The 18,992-nt window shown below is 35.9% G+C and overlaps 1 protein-coding gene across 7 annotated transcripts in view; it reads right to left on the bottom strand.

Annotated features, from left to right (window-relative positions):
- NELL2 (neural EGFL like 2) overlaps positions 1 to 18,992 on the bottom strand; it is a 406,822-nt gene that overhangs the window by 9,697 nt on the left and 378,133 nt on the right. For all 7 annotated transcript variants that reach the window (XM_016923593.3, XM_063785724.1, XM_016923590.4 and 4 more), the window contains 4 exons: positions 14,280 to 14,420; positions 5,055 to 5,248; positions 3,763 to 3,939; positions 2,035 to 2,259 (listed from right to left, as the gene is read on the bottom strand). In XM_016923593.3, the coding sequence (XP_016779082.3) occupies positions 2,035 to 2,259; positions 3,763 to 3,939; positions 5,055 to 5,248; positions 14,280 to 14,420 (737 nt within the window). The remainder of the gene's footprint in view (positions 1 to 2,034; positions 2,260 to 3,762; positions 3,940 to 5,054; positions 5,249 to 14,279; positions 14,421 to 18,992) is intronic.

The raw sequence follows: 18,992 nt of genomic DNA, 5'->3' as shown, positions 1-18,992 counted from the left end.
GCATAAACTTTATTTTCAAAATAACACAAAATAAATGTAATAAAAATGAGTACTTGAGATAAATTTGACAAAACTGAGCATATTTTTATGACTCATATTTAATAACAAGAGATAAAGAAAATAGTATCTAATAGTAACTTCTATGAATCAGTACTTATCTGACAGAAAGAAATGACTTTAATATCAAAATACACTTTCTGGAATATATTCCTATCAAGAGCTGAGAGATTATAGTAGTTGTTTATAAGGTAGTGAATGACAAACTCATTCAAATACTTTTTTTTTTTTTCTGAGATGGAGTCTCGCTCTGTTGCCCAGGCTGGAGGGCAGTGGCACAATCTCGGCTCACTGCAAGCTCCACCTCCCGGGTTCACACCATTCTCCTACCTCAGCCTCCTGAGTAGCTGGGACTACAGGCACCCATCACCATACCTGGCTAATTTTTTGTATTTTTTAGTAGAGACGGGGTTTCACCGTGTTAGCCAGGATGGTCTCAATCTCCTGACCTTGTGATCCGCCCACCTCAGCCTCCCAAAATGCTGGGATTACAGGCGTGAGCCACCGTGCCCGGCCTCATTCAAATTCTTTACCCCAGAAAACAGTCTGAGTTGTTTTCCTGCCTATTACTGTATGCATTTGTCTTACTGGAAATATCCATCTGTGCTATATTTCATTTTTGTCCATCACTCAATATATATTTTTGTCACTATTGCTCAGAAGAATAATCTCACAGAAAGATTAAGGGTGTAAGAGGACTCAACTCTATTTGGTAATTAAATGTCAGAAAGTATTTCCCTGTTAGTCATTAGTGCTAAGTTTCAAGATATGCACTATTAAGTATACACGTATTAAATGTATATGAAAGGAACATCGCATATACATTATTAGTAACTTTTAGTAATAGTAACTTTTAAATTTGCTAATGCATTTCATAAAACAGCAGTAAATGTTCACTCAAAAAGCTTTGCTTGATTGACAAATTGCATTGATTGAAAGAACTAGAAATTTGAGCTTGAAATAGATAAAAATGGCATCTCAAAGCTTAAAGCATTTTATATTTCTTTGTCCTGTTACTTCAACCTACTCTGGTAAGAATTTGTAGTAAGTGAATCTGAATTAAATTGCTCTGTGGGAAAAAAATTACAAAATGGAAATGCTCACTTAAAAAAATCAGAGCAGTTACAGATATCTGGCTATGTTATGCTGAGAAAAATCTGACGCGTCTGCTATTTAGTTGTTACTGTTAAGCCTTCAGGTTATTTATTTAGTTTTAGTGTTGATTACAAAATTATGACCATAAAGCATAATGGCCACAAAATTAAATTTTTGTAGAAATAATAATCAAATTAGAATGCTTCCAACATTGTCACTAATCTACAAACTCTATATGCTCTGCCTACATTCATTGTATTTGTGCTCTCATTGAAGCAAAAGGCACAGAGCTCTATTTTCCAATGAGAATAAGGAGAAAGAGCTTTATAATGGTTTTTCTCCAACTGTATGAATAAAATATGGTAAAAAACAGATCTTAAATGTTTCAACTCAATGTAACTGACCACAACAAACCAAGAAATATGCCCATCTTTGCCATATTGATTTCCACTTTGGAAAATGTAATAAATCTACTTCGCTTATGTATCTTACGGACCTTGTAAAAGAACCAGCTAAAAATCAATAAAACAATATTGTCTCCTATCATGAAAGAAGAAACATGAGGTTTGTTGTTTCAGCTTTTTTAAAAGATGTGTATGGTTAGATATCTAGGACAATTTAAGTAGCTTGTTTCTATGTTGGTGATATAAATAACGGATCATTCTGGTTTTAGTCCATGCACTATCCTTGAATATACATCAGATGGATGCCCATGACAGCCCTGGAACTAACAGAGCTGAGTGGCATTCCGCCCACCTATGTTTGAAAAATAAACAGGAAAAAAAAAAAAACCTTCCTATTGTCCAGGTCGAGCACATTATTATCTATGAGCCCTGGGTGCAGCTGGCAAAGTGCTCACTATTTAAATTTAATGGAGTTTACCTTGCACTGGCAGAGAGTACACTCAGTGCCATGTTTGATCCAAGAGGACCCGGTGAAGCGAACCACATTCATCTCATCCAGGCAAGTCTTGGTGATGTCATTGCGGATGGTGTCAGCCTGGCAAGGGTCTGTGACACAGCGCGGGCAGCACTCATTCTCTGGGAGAATGCTGAATTCACACTCCACATCTGGGCAAGGCAGGGGCCAACAATCAACTTCCCCTTGCTACAAGGAAAACAGATGTGCAAGGGCAGAGGGAGAGGGAGGAGGAAATGGAGGGAGGCCAGGAAAAAGCAGATGAGCACAGTGTTTACTGAATACTCAATTATTTGATTGATATTTAAACTTAGATCTACAAAGCCCATGAATCTTTCAGGGAATCTATTAACACAAAAGCCCTATCAGAATGATGAATTCTGTATTGCAGCTTGATTTTCAAACAATCTTCAGGATTTAAATAACACCAATAAAACAAAAGCAAAAATCACTCATCTTAAAACAATAAAATGTGCATGCCCCTATCTTTCCCATGACAAAGGAGAGAGGTTTCAATTTAACGTTTTTGCCCATGTGATACCTTTTTCATTCTTTTGCTATTTTTTCTAACCTATTATTAATTCCTTTATGCATAAAGAATGTTTTGTCCATTTACAAGAAAATAAACTAAAATATGAAGGCAATATGATGGTTTTTCTTTGTTCATTTATATATTTTTCAGTGTAGAGACTTTGAAAAAAAAAGAAACAAACCCGAGGAATTGATTTCATTCCTTTTTAATTCCACACAGGAAAATTGTGTGAATTGGATCTTTTTAAAAATGTAGTTCCCACCTGTTTCCTATTTTCTTCATAATTCTGAATCTCATGGTTTGGGAGATGAAAGCAGCCTTCGGGCACAGAAACTGACCTTGCTCTTTCCATTGATTTTTGGGTTGAAAGTATAAAAAGGAAGGAACAAAAAAGCTTTGCCTTAAAAATAACCTCACACAAATAGAAAGAAACTGGCCATAACTTTAAAAGTAGCATCTTCTGTGAAAGTTTTTGCTATAAAGACACATAGACCAATTTTCCTTTTCATTTACACCACTAGAAACAAGAAATTCGTTCAACTGAAAAAAAGACTTTATCAAGTCATTACTTTCTTCTTACTTATTGTTTCTAGTAAAAGTTTTATAAATATATAGAGAAATTCAATTCTAATATGTATTTATTGCATATCCATATTATGTGCAAAACAAGGTGCCCACCAGAAGCATTGAAAATAACAATCTTTAGAAGGTTGCGGTGGGGGGGAGGCGGAGTTGCTTTGTTTTTTAAGTCTAAACATAACTGACAGAAATGGGTTAACAAAAGTTCTACTTGGAAAAAAGAGTATTTTTTTATGAATGCCATTGTTCTATCAATATTTGTCTTTAAGTTAGCCTAAACAGGATAGGAATGGGGAAGCTAGGAGAGTCTTTTCTTTTGAGCTATGGAGATACTCCTGAAAGAGACATACATTACTGTCAGTGAAAGACTATTCAACACCTTGTACCACATCTACCTCAGAATATTCCTTCTTGGGTTGTGATCATGTAACTATCACCTCATCATCCTAACCAGGCTCACTGTTTATAACTGTCAACACTGTGGCCTGGTGCTAGGTATTGGCAGACGGGGAGGACGAGGTTGCTTCTCTATTTAGATTCTGGGCCTAAATTTTCTTTCCACTTCATGTAGCTAAATTTACCAAGCAGCGGCACTGTTGACAATTCTGGACCCAGGTGTCACCACTGTTATACAAAGTTTCCCCATTTTGATGGAGGCACTGACTACTAAGCCTTGGGTCACATTCAGGGCAGCAAAAAAGATCAACTGTGGGATTCTCACAGTCACAGACCATCCGTCGACACATAACGAATCCATTCTGTATGAAAAAGAAAAAAAGCAGTTACCAAAAACCTCCATTTCTCAGTAACACGCACACACACACACGCACACACATTTCAGATGGTGACTTGGAAGTTGAAATAATTCACACTGCTTATCCGATATAATAAATTTTCTTTAGCATTTCTTTTTTTAGCTAACACAAAGAAATTACCTAAGCTGGAGGATTTTCAATTTCCTTTCCACATACTACTCCTCAAATGACCAGAAAATATTTTTTTTCAGAAATGACCAGCATAAAATAACCACTGTGTATATAAATGTCTTCATTTATACATAAGTATATATTTGTATATTAGTATGGTAAGTTGCATACTAACTAAATTTTGTTTTGTTTGAGGACATGTGTTTTAATATTTCATAGTTAATAACATATATATATTACTAAATTTCTGGAGTATTTAAAACCTATGTTTTTGTATAAACTGTTATCAATTTCTCTTATGACAGTTGGGTTTTTGGTACATAATATTATTCATCTGAAAATAATTTGAGCATTTATTATAACTAGGTACATATAACAGAATAACTATCTAAAACTGAAATATACACCAAATAAATATTTTTCACTCTTGGATCACAGCATGTTCATTCTGACTTTATTTATGCAGTCATTCAAACATGATACTGTGACTAGGAAAAAATTAGCATGGTTAGTAATAAAATTTTATCAACATGTGGATAGATAAATACATTGGTATATCCATACAATGAAATATTATTCGGTATTAAAAAGAAATGGATTAGAGATATAGGTAACAATATGATTGAATCTCAAAAACATAATGTTGAGAGAATGAAGTCAGACACAATATAGTATATACTATAAAACTCCATTTATATGAGGCTCTAGAAAATACAAATTTAATCAATAGGGACTGGATGCAGTTTTTGCCTGGATCTAGGGTTGTGGGACTAACTAGGAAAGAACATAGGCAACATTTGGGATAATGGAAGTGTTCTGTTATATTAATTGTGATGGTAGGTAAGTGGATGTACACATTGTCAAAACTCATCAAGCCATATACACACTTAAAACATATGCAAATTACAACTGAATAAAATTGATTAAAGTTTTTTATTTATACCAACCTGACACGAGCACACAGAGCACCTGTCATTTTCCAACACCCAAATCTGACCATTGTGCTTAACTTTTCCATCATGGATGCAGTCCCCTGTGCAATTCTTTCCATGAGGACATCGACAATCATATCCGCCATCCAAATTGAAGCAAATGGTATCATTGGCACAGCTGTGCCTCCCGGTCCCACACTCATCAATATCTATAGACAAGAAAAAGCAGCATTCAATGTGCTTAGAATATGTGCAGTTTCAAACAACTGCAATCAGGCCAGTTGTCTCCTGACATAAGGTATTCAACTGTAAATTAATTTTCATCTTACTGGCTTGCATTTGTGATTAAATGTTGACTAAAGCAATGTTAATGATCTGGGGATTTCACAGGAAAATATTATCATGTTTGATTTAAAAAATCAGGTAACCTTGGCTAGAATTTCAACTTTTATATCTCTGTAAATAACATTAGGCTTTATGAAACATTTTTATTTTTGAGAGTAAGAATATGACTCAATTTACCAAACAAAAACAGTTTAGCAGTGGAAATTCTAAAAGTGCCTATGATACTTTAATGGGGATATCATCCCCAGTGTTAAACTGGTGATTATAGAAAAATCCCTTCTTAGTGGGAGATGAAATGTCATGAGATCCCTGCAGCATTTTATGCAATATCAAGCCTTATTCTCGCGGCTGCACCTGCCCCCCTCCATGAAGCTCTTTCCATTGTTCTGCCTAGGTGATCTTCCCTTGCATTCCAGGCATTTTCATACAGTCCTTAGACCTTGACTCTCAACCACAGAAGGGCAAATAATAATCAGCAATTACCATCTCTCTTACAAAGAAACCACTATTTTTTAACTTTTCCATTTCAGATTATCATTTTGTCCCCTGTCTAACTCAACTGGCAACTGCCCATATTTCACCTGGCCTCACCTATTTCATGGCCATCACAGCCTAAAGCGTTTTCATACAGATGAAAAGCAAACATATCATGACCCACAGATCAGGTCCATAAGAGGAGATGGGATTCATTTTTATTTACCCCCGTAATTTAAAGGTCACAAGCCAAAATACATTTCAGAGACATGGTATGAGTGGCAATAAGTAGTTATTTCCCATTTCACCAGTTGCCTCTGAGTAAAGGTCAAGAAAGAAAGAATTAAATCATGGCAGAAGTGGGTTAGAGACAAGATGGAGTGTATAGCTTTTAACTAGGGCACTGTATACTGATTCTCCTTGAAGATTTTAAAAATAAAGTTTAGGAAATATCTTTTTCAAATGGTTGGACTTCAACATTAACTGAAGACTTGGACTAGTAAAAACTTGGCAATTTTAAATTTCTTATATACTTAAATTCTGCCATATATGTATTCCTGAAAGTAAGCCACAGGACATTTTTTTTCTATTTGCCTTGATTTTTATTAGTTCCCACTTCAACAAAACTAATGGATTGGATCAATAGCCAAAAAAGTGATTACAGAGCTTCATTAAGCTTGATTTGTTAAGGATAATATTACTTATTATCGTAGACTATGATCAGAAAGAAAACTGCTAGCCAGGATGAGAATATATATTTTTTAAATTAAGTACTATGGTTAATGTGTATTTTTTCAGATTAGAGAAAATTTTTCTCTTTGTAATAAAAATTAAATTTTATTAGCTAGTTTTATATTTGGTCTATTTGGAATGATATGGTACATCTGATGAGTTGATATTTGTCTCCCATTACATATTTCTAGAATTAAGAATTATAATAAGCCAGAAAAACATAAACAAACCATAGTTATTTGGTCTCTTTGACAACAAGCTCTACAGACATCCTTACTACATAGCCTTTTTATGGTCTACTATAAGGACATTATTCCATGAATGGCAATGGCCGAATTTTTGCAATCATTTTATTTTGCTTGACACTTTAAAATAAAAGCTGTGTTATCAGATAATACTTTTTTCCACCTTATAGGCAGAAAGATTCCACAGGATTGCTGCAAGGGACAAAGAAAAGATATCCAGGCACAAGACGAATATGTATACTTAAATAAAGCACATCTATAATAAAGAAACAGAGTAAAAAGTTGCTCATTAACGATGGTTGGCATGTACTTGTTATACCTGGAAAAATGTGTGGGCAGATGCATCATAATGGACTAACTACAACCTCTTGCTATCCAAGGAGTTTGAGTTAGTTTGAACTCAGCTTGCCTTTTCTGCTTATTATCTACACTGGCTCTGACAATGCAGAAACTTTTCCCAACTAACTGGTGGTATAGAATTTTGGAACCCATTTTTACACATAGTTTGGTTATAACAAGATTCCCAAATTAAATATCTATATAAGGTGTGTATTCTGCTTTGAAAAACCTATCATGGCATACACAAATTCCAACTTTAAAAATATTGATAACTTGAGCGATTATTGAAGAACTAATGTTGCTAAATCCATTTGTCAGTGTCAGCTGTCATGTAACTTCGTCTAGCAGAGCATTTGACACAACTTACTCCCTCTCCTTGATACATTTTCCCTACTTGCTTCCTATCACACTGGTAGCTCTTCCTGGATCTTTTTTTGTCTATACATTCTCTAGGTTTGGCAATTATACTATGATTAATATTTTGCCATGCAAAGAATAGGTAAAGAGTGGTCTAGAGTGTTTTTGAGGCAAGAGTGTGCTTGAAGGCCCAACGTCTAGAGCTATCAAGATGTGCTGGAGAAACAGAAGTGCTGGTATGACTGGAATGTTCAGTGAGAGAGCAGAGTAAACAGCATGTAGCTGAAGAGCTACTAAGGGCCCAGGTAAAGGTCATGTTAAGAAATTTGAACTTTTTCATAAAGCCAATAAAATGTCATTTTAGAGAAATGCAAAAAAAAAAAATCACAATCTGATTTTCATTTTAGACAGGTCCCTTTGGGTTCATTTTGGAAAAGAGATTTGAATGGATTAGAATTTGGAGCCAGGAGACCAGTTAATAGACTGCTTCCTTGGTTCAGGCAAAAGATGGTCATACAATAAAAGCAGAGTCTCATAGTGGTTGGAATGTACCAGACTCTGAGTACTTTCCTTATAATGATTTATTTAATCTTCACAACAACCCTCGAAGATATAATTAAATTTTGATTCTCACTTTATAAATCAGGAAATTGAGACATAATACTGTTACATAACTTGCCCAAAGTGACACAGCCACACAGCCAGTAGGCCCAGATGGGAACTGAAGCAATCATGCTCTAAAAGCCTGTGTTCTTAAGTACCATGCTACACTGAGTTGGGGACTCAGTGGGGACATTGCTATACACTGCAGCAATGGGGACGCATAGAAAGAGACAACAGAGTGAATTAACACAACATAGTGATTTGTTGGCTTTGAAGATTAGAAAGAGAGATCAAGAACGATGTATAGATTTCTGGCGTGGAAAATATGGTTGACGTTATTTATGGAAAGAAGAGCAAGATTTTGCTGCGGAGCAGAAGAAGGGGGAGGGATGAAGGCAGAAGTGTTCAGTTTAGGACTGGCTGAATTGCACTTCCTCTGGGCTTCCACCAGGGCTGTTCAGTAAGTAGTTGGATATGTGTGTGGGGGGCTCAGAAAATAGGATTGGGCCAAAATGTGGGTTTGATGCAGATTACTTTCATCATCTCCTTTCTCAAAAAGAGCCCTTCATACGCAGGTTCAAACTTCGTAGTACGGTATTTAGAGCTACTTCTTGTTTGCAATCATTTTCCCTATCTCGATTTGGCAATAATCTCATCATACTTAGCAAAGTCCTAAAGCAAATACTAGGTACTCTGAGAAGCCTTCCTTGATGTTAAAGAGCAAATAATTTCTCTTGTTCCTTCACAGCATGACATTTATATTTTTTCTCAAAATCAAATGCTTTTCTCAATCACAGCGTTGGGCTTGAACAGAATATTTAAAATACTATCATGTAAACATTTTTTTGGTATCAAAAGTTCAAAAAACTTCACCAAACTTAAAGATTGTCCAGAAACTAAAGCAATAATGGGACATGTGGGCATAAATATAAGATATTTATGTGGAAAAAGATACTGGACTGTGTCTCAGACAGAGACAAAATTTTAGGCACAGTGGAAATGGGGGATGGATAAGGAAAATAGGACTCTGGCCTGTTACTTCAGGATGAAATGTCTAAATCTCTGAGATAAATGGATGAGCAAAACAGCAAACAATTTGTATGAATGCAGCTTATAAACATGTATGTTGTAGATCACACAACTGTAACCTAAAAAGTAATGACACAGTGAAGTTATTTATTCATGCCTCCAAGTATCAGTCTTACACTTCAGAGTAATTGTAAAGCTACCATTGTGGCTTTGTCTACTTTCTTCCCCCCAGCAACAGAAAAATAGCACCTTCTCTGAGATAATCGTACTCTTAAAATGGAATCCTTCTAAATACTAATATTACAATTCTACACATCACGGAAGTTGCAGTAAATGGAGAGTTGTTTAGAAGTATTATTTTTATCTTTTTTAAAAAATATAACTTAGATGTGTTCTTTTAAAAAACTCCTTCATGCCGGGCACGCTGGCTCACGCCTGTAATCCCAGCACTTTGGGAGGCCGAGGTGGACGGATCACGAGGTCAGGAGACTGAGACCATCTCTGGCTAACACGGTGAAACCCCGTCTCTACTAAAAATACAAAAAATTAGCTGGGCGTGGTGGCGGGCGCCTGTAGTCCCAGCTACTCGGGAGGCTGAGGCAGGAGAATGGCGTGAACCGGGGAGGAGGAGCTTGCAGTGAGCCGAGATCGCCTCACTGCACTCCAGCCTGGGCGACAGAGCGAGACTCTGTCTCAAAAAAAAAAAAAAAAAAAGAATCCTTCAGAGCATGTTGTGCTCTGACAGAGTAGTAAGTTTTTCTGATAATCTTTATAAATTTTATTGGTAGAATCATCTTTCCAGAAGAGTTTTTTTTGTTTTTTGTTTTTTTAAATAAGGTTTTTCACTGCTCCTATGTTTGTGGGTTTCCTTGAACGGCCTTTCCTATGAAGATGAATCCTCTACTTTGCTGTCTTCCTATTCGTAATGTGTTATTTTGATGTTTAGTTTAATTATCCTTGTTACTTTCTGGGCTGAACACTCGTGAATGCATTAATTATGTTTTATCCTGATCATTATTATGCATCTACTTTTAACTACATATACATATCCACTATATGTCATACTAATATCTACATTCCAACACAGGTTATGTGCCTAATGCATTTCTAATGAAGAGATTAGCTATCTATTATTTACCTCAATATTTTCATTGGACAAATAAACGTATCATCTACTATGTGCCAGACACTGTTCTAGGCATTGGAGATATGATAGCTGACAAGCAAACACAAACTATGACCTTTGAAGCTTACATTCTAAAGCAGATAATAAGCAAGCAAACACATAAATACATACTATAATTTCAGGTGACTATAATTTCTATCAAAAAAAGTGAAGCAGGGTAAGTGAATAGAGTGTCAGAGGTGGGAGACTATTTTAAATTAGCAGTCCAGGAGAAACCATTTGAGAAGAAATTTGAATTAAATGAAAGAAGAACCATTGAAAGATCTAGGGGAAGGGCATTCCACATAAAGTGACAGTACATGCAAAGAAATCTGTTTCATATATTTTAGAAATGGTAAGAAGGCAAAGGATGCATATCATGGGAGCCCTTGTCAACCATGGTCAGGGTTTGCATATTGCTTTGAGAGAGGTGGAGAGGCTCCACGAGTGTGAACAGAGGAGTAACATGATCTAACTTCAGTTTTAGAAGAATCACTCTGAATGTTATTAAAAAAAGACTCTAGGGGAATTGGGTGTGGAAGTAGGAAGACCAGTTTGGAAGCTGCTATAGTGGTTCAGGCAAAAGGTAGTAATGGCTTAGATTAAGATGTTAACAGAGGTGGTGAGGGGTGGTCAGACTGGGAATATATTTTGAAAGTTGAAACTGTGAGATTTGTTAATGTATGGAATGTGAGATATGAGGAAAAGAAGGAAGGAAACAATGACTCTAAGATGTAGTTCTGGGAAACTATGTTAAGGGATCTGTAGGACTTAGAAAGTAAATGAAAATTTCTGGTTTTAGTCATATTAAGTCTGAGTTGTCTATTAGAAGTCCAAGTTGAGCTACCTAGTAGGCCACTAGATGTAGACTCTGCAGCCAGGGCAGAGGTCTGAATTAGGGATATATAGACGGCATTTTAAACCATGAAACTGGTTGACTTAGGGATTGAGAATGGATAGAAAAGACCGACGAGGCCTGAGTCCTGGGGCATTTGTGAGAGTGAAAGAAAAGGCCTGTAGGAGAAAGGAGAAAAACCAGGAGAGAGTGGGGTACCTGAAGCCAAGTGAGGAAAATTATGTTTCGAGAGAAAGGAATGATCAACTGAGTCAAATCCCTGAGTGGCTGATCAAGGAGATAGTAATTGATCAGTTAATTTGGCAAAGTGGAAATTGTTAGTAATCTTGAAAGAAAAGCATTGGTAGGAGCAGTGAGACTAAAGTGTCACTGGAAGGAAGAAGGCAGAGATAACAAGTATTGAAAATTTTTTCAAGGAATTTTGTTCTAAAGGGGACAGAAAATTGGGAGATATGTCTGCAGAATCAGGTGATGTCAAGGGAAGTTACTTTTTGTTTGCTTTTGTTTTGTTTTCAAAGATGGCCGCTACTCCTGACTCTTTGAACACTGATAGGAATGATGCAGTAGAAAAAGACTTAACTATATGGAAGAGAAAATTAATATTATATGGGCAGAATCCTTAAATAGGTGAGAGAGGATGAGATGCAAGATACAATGATGAGTTTGATTTTTGATAGGAGCAGGGCCACTTCCTCCAATAAAAGAGGAGAGAGAAAAAGCAGGTATATAGAAATAAATGAGTGGATATATAGAAATAAATAAATAAGCGAGTATGGGTTGTGGTGGAAAGTGAGGCAGATCTCTTTTGACTACTTCTGTGTCTCAGTTAAGTAGGCAGGCCACTGACAGAGCATAAAGACAAAGGAAGCAGTATCCAAAGTCTGAGGAGACTTAAGAGGTTGTGAAATGGCTGTTAATTGGAAAGTTGGAAGGGAACGTAACTAAAGAAATGAAGTAGGAATGCTGGACAGTGCTGATGGCCCTTGCAGTAGGTAGCTTCTGAGATGGCCCCAGTGATCCTCACCACTTAGTATTCAAGCCCTTGTGCAATCCCCTTCCCTTGAATGTGGGATGTACTTATTGACTTGATGCTAACAAATATATAGTGTGAGAAGTGATGGAATGTCACATCTGACATGAGGTTATAAAAAGACTATGGCTCCGATATTCGGCATCTGCTCTTGGATTGCTTGCTTTAGGGGAAGCAAGCTCCCACGCCTTGAGGACTGGCCCGTGTATTAAGGAAATGAGATCTGCCAATAGCCACATGAATGATCTTGGAAGCAGATTCCCATTCCCCCTATTACCACCATAGGCAAGCCTTCAATATAAGAAGAGCACAGTCCTGGCCAAGAACTTGACTGCAGTGTCATGAAGGCCCTGAACCAGAGCCACCCAGCTAAGCTGTGCACAAATCCCTGACCCATAGCAAGTGTGAGACAATGTTTGCTGTTTTTAGCTGCTAAGTTTTGAGAGTAATTTGTTAGGCATCAATAGATAACTAATACAACCCACTAGAGATTTGTGATCATAAATTTGAAAGACAGTGAGTTTAGTTACAAACTTGATGTAAGACAGTCAACAGAGGTATGTGTATTTTTCTACTCACATCCAGATGCACAGAAAAAAGTGTGCAAGGATACTAACCCAAATTAAACATAGGTAACCCCTAGAGGATGAGTGGAAAAGAAGGGGAAAGGGGGGAGGAGAAATGAAGATGCATACTCAGCTTTAATCCATATACATGCTTCTGTATGATTTGCATTATTTATAATCAGCTTATAGTCATTCTTTACGTGCATAATTTTTTAAAAAGATGATCTCAATTAAATTCTATAAAATGCAAACAAAGTAGCTTATCAGGGAAGAACAAAGTTCCAATGTCTGATCTGTCTTGAAACTATAATCTGTGGTTCCTGGCATTCTCTCCAGGGCTGGAAATGTTCACTCTGGAACATTCACCAGTGCAAGACCTTAGACCATATTTAAGTGGTAACATGCAAATGCCAGGTTTTAGCCCCCGGTAAGGCAACAGCATTCCCATTCCTAGGTGGAAATCCTGATGAATACTCTGCTCAAGCTCCAGAGCTTGTCTGCTGCTGGCAAAACAGGCTAGAAGCCTTGGCATCCATCACCCAAGTCTGTTTCACTTGTCTCTTTGTGAAAATCCTTTGAGGCACAAGGATAAAAAACATCTTATCATTTAGGTGTCAAGTATCTTTAGGTTAGATTGTCAAAAGCTTTCATTGACTGTATCATCTTAACCCCATTATCCTCTCAGGCTCTATGAAGTTGTAAATGCAAATGGAGAAAACAATGAGTTCTCAAGTTGTGTTTTGTTTTTCATTCCTATGCCAAGACTTCTGATGGCAAATTCTTTCAGTGCGGGTAGCTTCCCTGACAATTATTCATGGGGCTCTGCTTGCTCTGTCTGCCTGGTTTCTAAAAATCATGCCCCTTCAATAGAGGCTACAGAGGAGCAGATTTGTCAATCCGTTGAAAATAATTCAAAATTAATGGTAACTAATTGAATATAATCTGATTGAATTTTCTACTCCTCTTAGATTGAAAACCTAATGGAAGCAGGGACCATATCTTATGTATCCAACATTCAACAATCACTAAACATCTCTTACTTTGCCAGGCAAGTGTTACGTTAGGAATAGCCCTGAGTAGCGTGCATTGTGTATATCATCCTTGGCCACATCATCACTGCATTTCCTCTATCCCCATTTTCCCTCTATCTTGCTTTTCTCATGTATTTTTGCTACCTGTTTTTGGATCAGATGCTTGCATGCTTTCATTTTAAAAAATTTATGTGATACTACATGTTTTTTCATTCTAAAAACACCATTTAACAGTTGCAAGAATCCACAGAAAACTGGGTTAGTGTCACAAACTTTAATTATCTAAAAATAACATTAAATGCCATAATTAGCAAGAAAAAGTTAGATTTTAACACATTTCCAATCACTGTTGTATACACATATAGTAAAAACACTAACATTGGCTCAATGTCTTCTATTTATAGCTTATGATATATTCCTCAAGTTCAAGAGAAGTTCTTAAATTCTAGGTCTTCTCCTTGTACTGACCTTCACACGATTCTCCACTTGGTGAAAACATCCCATTGTCATGGTAGCCATCTCTGCACTCACAGTGGTACCATCCAGGCAGGTTAATGCAATTAGCACGACTGTCACATTGAACAAAACCATCAGAGCATTCATCAATGTCTGGCAAAAAAAGAGGGATTTTATAAAATTATTTATTTTCTTTGAAAGAAACTAGAATATTCTTCTACAAGGCTACTAAAATTTTTAATGCCAGCAAATCCTTGAAACTGGGAAAATATAAAATTAAGAAAGTCTACTTGTTTGTTAACAGCTACACAGAAAGAATGTAGTGTTATTAGTAACAGGAGAAACATCTAGAAGGCTTCTTTGATGCAAAAGGCATTCCACTGTAGAAAATGGAAAGAATCCATATGTGATGGTCATCAGTGCTGCTCACCAATATTTTAGCTCTTCTAGACACAAGCTAGGATTATGATTCTCCAGGCCCTTCAAGTTAGGTATGGCCACGTGATAGGTGAAGTGTCACTTAAGCCAGTTAAGGAGTGGTAAGTGTCACCTCTATGCAGATCCTTTAAGATGCAGTGTGTGATTCACATATGCCCTTTCCCTATCACAATGACTAGCCATTTCCAGAGGCTCTAAAGACCTACCTGAGTTCCTGTAGGAGACAACCTGGGACACATTCCTTACTTACCTGGGATGGACTTATGGCATGAGAAAGAAATCAACCTTAGTTGACACTCTAATATAGATGACAATAGCATTCATGCATCAACATGCTTCACATGTTCAAGTATACATATTATTTATGTCACTTTCTACTGTGTTTCACACATACTACTTCATTCAACCCTCAAAAAAATCCTGCCATGTAGATAGTATATTGAACATGTGAAAAAAAAATGGAGGCAGAAGGAAATTATGGGATTTAACCAAAGTCACCTAAAGGTTCACAGTGCCTGACATTCAGGTGTGTGCTCCTTTATAGATGTAGATCATGCTGGATCTACTATACAAAGACAGCTATGGATCTTAAGTCTCAGATATTTCCTCCAGAGGCTTATTACTATTCCTAAATATTGAAAGCCCTTGATTCTTCTTGTTTCGGCTACTGAATCGTGAGAACATCCAACACCATCCGAGTACCTTCCTTTGCTCACAGGAGGAAAAGCAATCCCTGAAGTTGCTTTACAAAGTGTCTCCTTCTCATTAGCTCCTGGTTTTCAGGATCTTTTGGCTTAACTTAGACTCTGCTATATGATCCAATGGTGCTGAACCATTGTGGCTGCCAAAAATATCCACATGTCTCCCACTCCCATCTTGATAGCCGTATGCCATAGCCGAAGGTTCCAACCTGCCAAGGCAGGATGGTTCTTTCTGATATGCCTCTGACACCTGAATCATATTCTCTGCTTCTGTGACCAGGCACAACGACATCCTTCAAGTTGAAGGTAAGGCAAGATGCTTTTTAGAGACCTTTCCCCTTCAGACAGACTACTTCAGTTGACAGAATCTACTTCCTCCTATTTCAGTCTCATCCCCCTCCAAATTCCTGGAAGCATATATTCCTTTCATTTTCTTATAAAATGTCCTCTTTTCAGAAGTTCAATGTTGAAAGAGATAAATTAATGAATAAATGTATACATAAGTAAAAAAAAATCAGAGAAATGAGCTATCACTCATTTATTTCTTGATAGGTCAAGTGTCCCTTCAGCAAAATAGTATGCAAGCATCCTCTTAGATTATTAGGTAATAGGCAAAAAATATTTTATATTGCTGTAATATTTCAGCATTATTTCTGAACTATGAATGATTCTGCCTCTGTGGTGCCTCTTCTTTAGAATCAGTTACTATCGGCAGTCATTCTGTCAAAATAATTGTGACTGACCAAATCAGCTAACCACTGACTTCTGACACATAAGTGATGTGGATTGTATCCATTTACTGAGGCCTCATAAGTTTTGTGAAATAGTCTATTTGTACTTCAGGGACTTCCCTAACTGATGAACCTCTGATTATAAATAGATTCAGAACGCTTTGCTCATTTCAGCTTTATATGGTCTTTTCTTCTAACCAAAATGATGTAGAGAATTGATTATGTCATTTCTTAAGTGCATGGACAAAAGAAAACAGGTTGGAATTTAAGCTTTAGAAGTGAGTTTTATTGGAAGAAAGCCATACAGGGGATGGTTAGAGTCATTCGTTTTAGAAGAATTTGGTCACTAGGGCTGGTAATTTGGAAGTAACTCTTGATGGAACTAAACTTTCTCCACTGAAGCAACTTTCCCATTATATTTAGCCTTCAAATTAGTCCTTTCTTCCTACCTTGACATAGTAATAAGGTTATCTCAGTTTCTATGGTATAGATATATATTTCAATTGTTACTTCTCACTTCATTTCTCTCTTGTCACTCCTTTACCGGGCCCACTCCTATACTGCCTCATACTCATTTCTTCTTAATTACATTATGGTAAACTTCCTTGATTTATAAATATACTCCATAAAGTTTAATAGAAATGCTATGTGTTATATTAATTAGTATTTTGAAGACTGGGAATACAAGCACGTGCCTGCCCATAATGTATTTTCATATAAACTTTGGGCATTATCTTATTTAATTATTACTTTGTAATAGGATTATAGAAGATGAATAGGTAAATATGGCTGTTCCTACACTTTTGATGGGGTTACCTTCCAATAAACCTATTGTAAGTCAAAAAATCATAAGCTGAAATTGTATTTAATACTCTGAGCAACCTATCATAAATTCAAAAAACTCTTAAGTTAAACTATTTTAGGTCAGGGACCATCTGTGTAAGTTTCATGCATTAATTTACATATTCAGTATTTATTGAATGCATTTTATGCGCCAAGAACTAAGTGCTGGGGAAACAAGGATAAACAACACAGATGCAATTTCTGCCCTCAGTTAGTTTATCATCTATTTAAATTGTGCTTTATTTTAATAAAATTAAATTTATGAAAATCTGAATTTACAATCATATAGAACAGTATTTCCAAACATGCAATTTATCTGCCACCAGTGATATGGTATGTAGGTGATAATGGGCAGATATTTTATTTTAATGGCTACATATTTATTTTTCTGAATTAGTTCAATTTGTAGCAACTGAGACTTATAGTAGAGTAATAAAACTTTAAAATTTTAAAATGAGAAAAATTACAGAAACAATATTAAGTAAATATGGGTATAAATGGTCTATGAATATGACCAAAACAGTGAAGTTTTGAAAACAGCAATATACAATATAGGGTAATTATTCATCTTTCAAAGGGAGTTGCTGAGGAATTCCTCGTGAAATGCAATGCCTTCATTTGTCTAAAATACGTCTGAATTTATAAAACATACCTATGTCACAGATCAAGATTATATACTTGCTATCATTTAGAATAAGGAAAAAACTAGTCAGATAATATATATAACTTCATATTACACTTTAATGTTCCTACTAATTTTGATTTGTTTATGCAAATTTTTCTACTTTGGTTAGTCAGTAGACAATGAAAATGTGCTTGAATTGACAGAGTATAAACTTCCCACTAGAAGGCATGTTTTTTTCGCTCATGACTCTAATTAAAGCCAAAGATCTAATAAAACAGTCTCATCTGTAAGTGATTTGATGGTATGCATATCCTTATTCACTCAGTAAATACTTAGTAAATAAAGAATTGAAATCTGATCCACAATTTATGAATTAAGTATATTTTGTCTATATACAAATGAGGACATTAACATGAATTACAACATAAATGCACACATATTTTGAAGTATGCTCATATTATGTTTCACATATTTTGTAATAACACAAAGCAGTAAAAAAGAGTTCAAATAATTTATTTCTTGGGTACTTTCTTTAGGTTAGTTAAAACCTAACTTCACAGTCTGTAACTGAGTCAGATACACAGAAAATAGCAGACCTGGGGAAAAAAATGTTATTATTTTATTCAGTATAAGAACTTCAAAGTTTGAACGCATTATTTTCCAAACTAAATAAAAGTATTCAAAAAATTAATATAGGCTGTATAAGCTTATATGACTTAGTCTTAATCATAAGGACCTTAACTTTTTACTCTGTAGGTACATTGTATAAAAAACTAAGAGTAAATTTCATGAGTTTTATAATTTTATTACATATTCTGTCTTAGAAAGGAACTAGTTCCTTAGAACATTTTCAGTAACCACATTTAGAACAGTCAGCTAGCAATAGTATTAAAATGCTGTCCAAAAGCACAGAGAATCTAAAATCCAAAAGATGTTTAGCCATCCAACAACAGTCATGAATAGCAGTCATACTCTGGGGATCAGTATTGACTTAGATAATAAAAATGAAAGGCACTGCTGAGGGTAGATTTCCTAGAAAGCACACATGTTTTGAGGCAATCATTAAAAACAAACCAACAGGCAAACAAAACAAAACAAAACAAAAACCAAAAAAAAAACAAAGAAAGGAAAATGTATGAATAGAAAAAAAAAAAACAAGCTCATATACATCAGTGTCTTGTTTTCTTTGTCTCTTTCAGGTATGGTGGCACAAGACTGGTTGTTCTGTACAACACCACACAGATCACTGGCTTCAGAGGCAATCAACTGACAATGGCTTTTGCCAGCAGCATTTAAAGGGTCATTTTAGAAAATGACAAATTATTTCTTGTAAAATTAACTGCAGTTGTAGAATGAGACACTTGAGTGATAAACACCCTCTTTCTCA

The sequence above is a fragment of the Pan troglodytes genome, chromosome 10 (genome assembly GCF_028858775.2).
Source record: "Pan troglodytes isolate AG18354 chromosome 10, NHGRI_mPanTro3-v2.0_pri, whole genome shotgun sequence".
NCBI lineage: Eukaryota > Metazoa > Chordata > Mammalia > Primates > Hominidae > Pan > Pan troglodytes.
Note: the sequence above shows the minus strand (reverse complement) of the source record. Positions and strands in the feature narration are given on the sequence as shown.